This window comes from Meles meles, chromosome 3, assembly GCF_922984935.1.
Source record: "Meles meles chromosome 3, mMelMel3.1 paternal haplotype, whole genome shotgun sequence".
In the NCBI taxonomy this organism is placed as follows: Eukaryota; Metazoa; Chordata; class Mammalia; order Carnivora; family Mustelidae; genus Meles; species Meles meles.
The window spans coordinates 58301647-58311478 of record NC_060068.1 but is presented as its reverse complement, the minus strand read 5'-3'; the positions used below and the strand labels follow the sequence as shown (position 1 = coordinate 58311478).

Below are 9832 nucleotides of genomic sequence, written 5' to 3'. Positions count from 1 at the left end.
ACCCCATTTCAAAATCTGTGCCATTTAATAAGGTTAAACACTTAACAATCTGGTACAAATATTCTCATTTTTAAAAAGATACATATATGCATTTTACATAATTGTTTAAATTAAAGACAATACTAAAAGAAAACAGCTAAAATTTTACTTATATTTTCTCCAATTTACATAGCTAAATCAATCATATATAGTTCTTTCATATATAAGAGTTTTAGATTTTTATGTCCTATAATTCAGGAAATCTAAATATTAGAAATAAGTTTTAAGATATTTATCTAATTATGTACAAAAATCACCATAGGTCGATTCATAGATTCAAGCTTAATATAAAATTAATCATATAAATCATGAAAAAATATACTATGAAAAATTTTGTTCTTAAGGTAGCGTACCAACACATATAACCTAGTTGATCCAAAAGTATAAATAATATGTAGTGTCTACACTGCCCTGTCATGAAAAGAGGTATTCTTTGTAAATATGTATAAGGGTCTGACTTCTTTCAAGGATCAAAATTATTTTCACTTTACCCGTTTTCATTAAAAATTTGTAAAAATGTTTCATCTTACAAAACTGAGTACACTGAATAAAGCAAAACCCTTGAGAACTAAAAACCATTACGAATGTCCATTATAAGCAACTTGTTCAAACTATTTGTACAGATAGGGTGACTTTTTTTTCTTCTTTCTAATTTAAGTAGGAACTTCAACGCTTTTCTTGATCAGTAAAATTCTTGACCAGGTAGAATTATTTGTTGTTCACTGATCTATTTCCTCTACATTCTGAGTAGACAAAGTTGGCTTAAATCTGAGCTGAAGACATGGAATGTTACAATGTTATCAGATATGTGAAATAGTTTATCTTTCAAATAAATGGATCAGTTAAAGAGTCAAGCAACCCTAACACATGGCTACTATGAGCAAAGCACTATTTAAGGTGCTATAAATAATATACTAGGTAACAAGTTTTTTAAAATGAGAAAAATTAAATTACTGAGTTATATAAACACTGATCAACAGTTCATTAAGAAATCTTTTCATATATAATTGGCACTTTTCTTTATTGAATCTGGTACTTTCTCCTGGAGAAATATAATTGAATAATAATTGACTAATACTGTCTTGGAATCATTAAAGGAAAATGCTAAAAATAGGCAAGATTAGCAAATTACCTCCTGGAATTCTTGAGTTAAAGTGACAATATGTATATATAATGCTATTTCTGAACTCATTATATACTGGGACACAAAGAAGACAATCAACCTATATTTTAGTAGTTCAGTAACCTTCTGGGTGAAGGACAGATCAGTGTATAAAACTTAAAAAGAAAATAACTGGTTTTAAATTCCTGAGTTTTCAGTAATAGTTCTTAAAAATCATCACATATATTTGATTCATTTACATTTTTATACCACAAATTTTCTAAATAAGCCCAAACTACTGACAATGATAATTAAAATAAACAAATTGCAAGAAGAAAAGAAATGTCATTTTGTTTCTAAAATGTAAACTTTTAGTTAATAATTGGCTTTTTTTTCTAATTTAGTTTATTAGCTTGTTATTTCACACCTGGACAATGGGTGTGCGTGTATTCTGAGGCATTTGGGGGGCTCTGAAGGCACAGGTCTGTTTCTTACATTAAAACAGAAATAAACAAATTCATAAATGTATAGAAAACACATTTAATTATAAATACCAACTGTTAAAATGTGATTGTCCATATTGGATAGATAATGCTGCAATGGTAATGTGCACTCTTACAAATGATGGCCAATTTTCCAGCTGTAAACTAGTCTCCATTTTCTACTTCACCCCTCATGTCCTATATTGCTGAGGTCACATTCTACTGAAACTGTACTCACAACTGGATTCTGATTTTCAAATGATGCATCTGTGTCTAATGGTGGCGGCTTATACAAGAAGACTGCAAACCCGTTGAAGAAAATGGTGATAGTTTTACAAGTAACACCTAAATATAAAAACAAAAATTCATCATGAATTTGGGCCTTTAAGTATTAACAAATGAACTGTTTTCTTTTCTTTTTTTTTTGGCTTTCTTTGACCCATTTATTTGTCCTTCTCTATCTGACCTATGACATTTGGCATAATACCATCTAGGTCCATAGTAAGATTTCATTCTTTTTATTGTTGGGTAATATTCCACTGTATATATAAACCATATTTTCTTTATCCATTCACCTACCAATTGACACTTAGGTTACTTTCATAACTTATTATAAATAATGCTGCAATAAACATAGGGGTACATACATCTTTTTGGATTACAGTTTTTGTTTTCTTCAGATAAATACCCAAAATACCCAGAGGTAGAATTACTAGATCATATGGTAGTTCTATTTTTAATTTTTTGAGGAAACCCCATACTGTTTTCCATAGTGACTGCACCAATTTGTATTCTGACCAACAGTGCATGAGAGTTCCCTTTTCTCCACATCCTCACCAATACTTGTTATTTCTTCTTTTTGATAATAGCCATTCTGACAGGTGTGAGGTGGTATCTCATTGCGGTTGTGATTTGCATCTCCCTGATGATGGGTGCTGGTAAGCACCTTTTCATGTGTCTGTTGGCCATCTGGATGTCTTCTTTGGAGAAATGTCTATGTGATCCTCTGCCTAGCTTTTTTTTTTTTTTTTTTTTTTAATTTGACAGCGAGAGAGAGAGAGAGAGAGAAGGAAGCAGGCTCCCTGCCGAGCAGAGAGCCCGATGTGGGACTCGATCCCAGGACCCTGAGATCATGACCCAAGCCGAAGGCAGCAGCCCAACCCACTGAGCCACCCAGGCGCCCCTTCTGCCTAGCTTTTAATTCAGGCTTTTCACTTTTGTTGTCGTTACTGAGTTGTATAAGTTCTTTTTATGGTTTGGGTATTGACCCCTTGTTGGCTATCTAATGTCCAAGTATCTTCTTCCATTCAGTAGTTTGCCTTTTCATTTGTTAATGGTTTCCTTTACTGTACAAAAAAGCTTTTCAGTTTGTTATAGTCCCTTTGTCTATTTTTGCTCTTGTTTCCCTTGCCTGAAGAGATAGATCCAAAATAATATTATTAAGGCTGCTGTCAAAGAGTTTACTATTTTTTTCTTCTAGGAGTTTAATGGTTTCTGGTCTTGCATTTAGGTCTTTAACACATTTTGAGTTCATTGCTGTGCATGGTCTAAGAAAGTGGTCTAATTTCATTCTTTTGGATGTAGCTGTCCAGTTTTCCCAGCGTGATTTTTTGAAGAGACTTTCTTTTCTCCATTGAATGTTCTTGCTCCCTTAATTGTAGATTAATTGAGCATGTAAATGTGTGTTTACTTCTGGGCTCTCTGGTGCAACTGTAAAAGTATTGTCTTAATTTTCCTCTCTCATAGTTTGCTGTTAGTACAGAGAAATGCAAGATTTCTGTATAATAATTTTGTATCCTAGGGCGCCTGGGTGGCTCAGTGGGTTAAAGCCTCTGCCTTTGGCTCAGGTCATGATTCCAGGGTCCTGGGATCCAGCCCTGCGTTGGGCTCTCTGCTCGGCAGGGAGCTTGCCTCCCCCTCTGTCTGTGCCTGCCTCTCTGCCTTCTTGTGATTTCTGTCTGTCATATAAATAAATAAAATCTTAAAAAAAAATTTTGTATCCTGAAACTTTTGAATTTGTTTATTAGTTCCAATAGTTTTTTTGGGGAGGGGGAGGGGGACTTCCAATACTGTGTAAAATAAAAGTGGTGAGTGAATATCGGTGTCACGTTCCTGATCTTAAAAGAATAGCTTTAGATTTTTACTGTTGAATATTATTTAGCTGTGAGTTTGTCATATTTGGCCTTTATTATGTTGAGGTACATTCCCTTTATACCTACTTTGGTTAGTTTTTAATCATAAATGGATGTTGAATGTTTTTCCTATTTTTGAGACAATCATATTTTTTTTTAATCCTTCATTTTGTTAAAGTCATGTGTCACGGTGATTTTTTTTGGGTGTTGAACAAACACTGCATCCCTGGAATGAACCTCACGTAGTCAGCATGTGTGATCCTTTTAATATATTACTGAATTAAGTTTGATATTTTGTTGAGGACTTTTGCATCTATGTTCTTTAGGAATGCTGGCTTGTAATTTTCTTTTCTGTAATGTCTTTGTCTGGTTTTAACATTAGAGTAATGCTGGGTTCATAAAATGAGTTTGGAAGTGTTCCTTCCTCTTCTATTTTTTTGGAATAATTTGAGATGGATAAGTACTCTTTAGATATTTGGTAAAATTAATCTATGAAGCCATCTGGACCTGAACCTGGACCTTTGAGGGGAGATTTTTTTTATTTCTGGTTTAATCTCATTACTAGCAACTGGTCTATTTTCTATTCAGATTTTCTATTTCTTTAAGATTCGGTCTTAAAGATTACATGTTTCTAGGAATATATCCATCACTTCTAGATTGTCTAATTTGATGGTGTATAGTTGTTCATAATATTCTCTTATGATCCTTTATATTTCTGTGGTGTCCACTGCAATTTCTCTTCTGTCATTTCTGATCTTATTTGTTGGGCTCCCTCTTTTTTTCTTGATGAGTCTAGTTAAAAGCCTGTTGATTTGTTGATATTTTCAAGGAATCAGCTCTCAGTTTCACTGATCATTTCTATTGCTTTTTTAGTCTCTGTTCCACTTATTTTTTGTCTGGATCTTATTATCATCTTCCTTCTAAGAACTTTGGGCTTTTTCTTCTTTTTCTAATTCCCTTAAATATAAAGTTAGATTGTTTTGAGATTTTTTTATTGTTTCTTAAGATAGACCTGCATCTGTGTAACTATGAATTTCCCTTTCACAACTGTTTTTGCACCATTCAAAAAATTTTAGAACATTGTGTTTCCATTTTTATATCAGGGTATTTTTTAAATTTCTCTTTTGGATTTCTTCTTTGATCCCCTGGTTGTTCAGTAGGATGTTTTTACATCTTCACATACTTTTTGAATTTTCTACTTTTCTTCTTATACCTGATTTTTAGTTTCATATTTTTTTGTCAGAAAAGATACCAGATTTAATTTCAATCGTCTCATATTTATTAAGACTTGTTTTGTGACCTTGCATGTGATCTATTCTGGAGAATGCCCCCATGTGCACTTGAATGTGTGTTGTGCTGTTCTGGGATGGAATCTTCTTTATATATCTATTAGGTCCATCTAATCTATTTAAGGTCATAGTTACCTTATTGACTTTCTATCTGGATGATCTATCCATTGATCTAAGCGAGGTATTAAAGTCCCCTACTAATATTGTATTACTGTTTATTTCTCCCTTTACTACTATTAATATTTGCTTTATAAATTTAGGTGCTATGTTGGGTTTACAAATGCTGTTGTGTTGATTCCTTTACTGTTATGGAATGCCCTTTTCTGTCTTTCATTACAGTCTCTGTTTTAAAGTTTATTTTGTCTGAGATAAGTATCACTATTTCAACTTTCATATAATGTTTATTTCTATCCCTTCATTTTCAGTCTGTGAGCATCTTTAGACTGTAAGTGACCTCTTACATGTAGCAGATGTAAGGGTCTTATTTTTTTATCCAGACACTCTATACCTTTTGATTATAGAATTTAATTCATTTACATTTACAGAAATTATTGATAGGTATGTACTTGCCATTTTGTTAACTGTTTTCTGGCTGTTTTTGTAATTCCTCTCTGATCCTTTTTTATTCTCTTTCTCTCTACCCCTGTGGCTTATTTTCTTTAGTGTTATGCTTAGATTCCTTTTTCTTTTCCTTTCTGTATTTACCATAATTTTTTAATGTGTGTGATTACCATGAAGTTCACATATAACATGTATATAACAGTCTCTCTTAAGTTGATGGTAACTTAATTTTGAATGCATTTCAAAACTTGATACTTTTATTCACACCCTCTATGTTTTAGATTTTTGATGACACATTTCATATCTTTTTGTTTTATATTCCCCTAATTATTGTATTTTAAATTACAATTTTGTCTTTTACCTTAACACTTGCTTTTTAAGAGGCTTATCTACTACCTTTACTATTTATTTACATTTACTGCTGAGATTTTTGTTTTCATGTTGTATTAATTAGTGCCCTTTCTTTTTAGCTTAGAGAAGTCCCTGCAGCCTTTCTCATAAGGCCAGTTTAGTGGAAATGAGCTTCCTTAGATAATGCTTACTTTGAAAATTCTTCATCTTTCCTTCAACTCTGAATGATAACTTTGTTGGGAAAAATATTCTTGGTCGGGAGTTTTTTCCTTTCAGTGTTTTGAATATTATTCCACATCTTTCTGGTCTGTGCAATTTCTGCTGAAAAATCTGCTAATAGCCTTATTGGGTTTCCCTTATAGATATATATATTTTTTTCTCTTGCTGCTTTTAAGATTCTCCATTTATCTTTACCTTTATCATTTTAATTATAATTGGTTTTGGTGTATTTATTTTCAGGTTCATCTTATCTGGAACTCTCTGGGATTTCTAGACCTGCATGACTGTTTCCTTCTCTAGATTAGGAAAGTTTTTAGCCATTATTTCTTCAACTAATTTTTCTAGCCCTTTTCTCCCTCTTCTCCTTCTGAGGCTCCTAGAATTCAAATGTTATTTCACTTGATGCTATCACAGAGGTCTCTCAAGGTATCTTGTCTTCTAATTCTATTTTCATTTTGCTGTTTGAGTGTTTTCCATTACCATTTTCCAGCTTGCTGCTTGATGCCTCTAATTCATCCATTCTGCTGTTGAACCCCCTAGAGTATTTTTTAGTTCAGTTATAACTTAGCTTTGGTACTTTCTTATATGTCCTACCTTTTGTTGAAGTTCTTGCTGTGTTCACCCATTTTTTTCCACAAAACTGATGAGCAACTTTACGGCCATTGCCTTGAACTCTTTATCAGGTAGACTGCTTCTCTCCATTTCCTTAAGGTCTTTTTTCTGTGATTTACTATGTTTTTTGGTTTAGAATCTTTCTTCTCATTCTGCTTGTCTCTCTGTTTTTCTCTATGCATTAGGTATAATGGTTACCTCTTTCAGTCTTGAGGTTGTGGGCTTGTGTAAGAGTGTTTCATGTGGCCCCAAAACACAGTCCTCCCTGGCTACAGACCCAAACCCTCTACAGACATCCCTCATGGAGGCTGCATGTCTTTGCTGTCTCTAATAGGGACATATCTGCTGTATGGGATAGATGAGGCTCGATGATGAGCGAGGCCAGTTTTAGGTTGGTGGCTGTGTGGGTAAGGCAGGGGTTGGGATGTTCACATGATTCAGTTGTAGCTTGTCTGCTACATTGGGAGGGTGGAGCTCAGGGAACCTGCCCACCTGTTTGCATCTTGTGCTGAATGGAAAGGATAGGGCTTAGAAAACTAGACCATCCTAGTTGTGGTCAGATCTCTGCACAGGGTAGGTAGGGTGCAGAGTACTTGTCCAGCCTGGTTATAGTGCAAGGTGAACAGAGCATGCCCTTTGGTGCTAGCAGGCTAGAGAAAGAGCATGGAAAATGGCACTTACTGATCCTGTCACCAGCAAGTTAGGATGAGACTACAAAAATGGTGCCCACCAGAGCTTTTGTTTCTGGATAAAGTCCCTGAAGGTTCCTGCCTCTCCAGCAGCAATTTTAAACTTACTAAGTGGGTCTTCTGTGCTCATATTCTGGGTGCTCTTCATTCTGTGTGTGCTGGATCTCAGGATGAATGGGTTTGCACACAAGCCCTATAAGAGTGGGATCTCTGTTCCCTACAGTTCCATGTTTCTCTTGGTCTTAATCCCTATTGGTTTTCAAAACCAAATGCTTAGAGATCTTGTCTTCCCAGTGCCAGTCTTCTGGATCAGCATGCCTCTTCTGTGATTCAATCCCTTCACTCGTTAAGGATGTGCTCTTTATTTTTGGGATCCCTCCCAATTGTGGAATTAACATTTCTGGGGTAAGATCATGGGCAAGGCCATGTCTCTGCCTTTCCTACCCTACTCAATGTGTCTCTTGTCCTTTGTTATGTGATACTGTGTGCAGTGCTAAGATCCTTTTCTTTAAAAATTATTCTATATGTAGCTAAAAATTTATTGTATCCATGGGAGAAGATGAGTTCAGGGTCCTTCTGTGACCAACTTGAAACCTCTACCTCTATTTTTAATTTAAACATTTAATTTTTAGGTTGATTTTAAATTTTTAAATATTAACTCCTATAAAACAGGTACACTGGTCTGCTTTCTCAGTCTTCATTGTCATGTATTGCTTAACCAAGACTATCCAAGGTAGACTACCAAAAGCAAAAAGGGTTAAACATCATAGCTAACCTTTTAAACTATAAAAATACTTCTTACAACATGCTTTCGACCCAAAGGATATTTCCTTACCTCAGCTCTAAGTGCTTTCCAAAGCCCAGGTACCTAGATGACAATCATTCCAGAGAGTTTCTCAGAATTGTCTTTTAGCTTTTTGTTAGACGTTCAAAAAATCTTTTGAGAGAAGTTGTTTAAAAGAAGTGTATTTGATTTTATAAAATGTTATTCTCATCTATTTTAGACTGAGTCTTACAACTCATTAAACCCTTCATAACTGTGATAACTGATGTCTGCTTCAGAATTTCAGGATAGCCCAACAGCATGGACTGAGCATTACAAAACTTAAGTAACAGTAAGAACTTTTTCTCTTGACATCATCAATTTAATCTAAAGTTACCAAGAAATTACCACTTACTTATGGCTACTAGCATATGGGCCATCTTGATGTTATTATAAATCCAGCAAGCTCCTCTAGCTCCACATTCATTAATATCCCACAGAATACATGTGCTGTCAATTGTGAGACCAAATATAATTGGTCCAGGTATTGTGCCTAGAAGAATTACATGTGAAATACAAAAATCAGTAAATATTACAGTCTTTAGTTAATAGGTTTTTATTATAAATGGTTATAAATATATTTTATATAAACAATTATATAAACTAATCTGTCCACATACAAATCAATCAGGTCATGTACAAGTAAAAGGGATAGAAAGAAAAACAGATAAAACATTCTGAAATAATTATATAATTATTATATACTTCCAATCAGTTTAGAAAGTTATTTACATTTAAAAAATCTGGTATTCATTGGGTTAACACTTAGCTAGATATTTTAATCCATATCCTTCCTAATTTAATGAATGTGCCTTTGAAATTATTCTATTTTTTTTAAAGATTTACTTATTTATTTTAGAGAGATTGAGAGGGTGAGCACAGGGAAGCAGAGAGGAGGAGAAACTTTAGCAGACTCCTCGCTATGCTCTGAGCCCGACACAGGGCCTGATCTCATGACGCTGAAATCATGACCCAAGCCAAAATCAAGAGTAAGATGCTTAGGGGCTCCTGGGTGGCTCAGTGGGTTAAAGCCTCTGCCTTCGGCTCAGGTCATGATCTCAGGGTCCTGGGATGGAGCCCTGCGTCGGGCTCTCTGCTCAGCAGGGAGCCTGCTTCCTCCTCTCTGTCTGCCTCTCTGCATACTTGTGATCTCTGTCTGTCAAATAAATAAATAAATAAATAATAAATAAATAAATAAATAATAAAATAATAAAATCTTTAAGAAAAAAAAAGAGTCGGATGCTTAACCAACTGCACTACCCAGGGACCCTAGCTATTCCACTTTTTAAAAATCAAAATTATTTGTATGTGTTATGTGCATGTGCATGTATAACAGCACAACTGTGTATGTGTACACACACACACACACACACACACACACACACACACATCAACATGCCTGGGAATACCATCTCAAACACACCCCCTCCCTTGCATGAAGTCATGAGGTACTAAACTTTCACATATTTAAGGAGTTTCCAACTGATATTAATCAAATACATTTCTTAGACAAAGATTTCAGCTACATCCAGC

The 9832-nt window shown here is 34.5% G+C and overlaps 1 protein-coding gene across 1 annotated transcript in view; it reads right to left on the bottom strand.

Annotated features, from left to right (window-relative positions):
- Positions 1-202: 202 nt before the first annotated feature.
- SLCO4C1 (solute carrier organic anion transporter family member 4C1) overlaps positions 203-9832 on the bottom strand; it is a 64448-nt gene continuing 54818 nt past the window's right edge. The window contains exons 12-13 of the mRNA XM_045998905.1: positions 8655-8792; positions 203-1968 (exon numbers count right to left, since the gene is read on the bottom strand). Of these exons, the coding sequence (XP_045854861.1) occupies positions 1808-1968; positions 8655-8792 (299 nt within the window). The 3' untranslated portion in view covers positions 203-1807. The remainder of the gene's footprint in view (positions 1969-8654; positions 8793-9832) is intronic.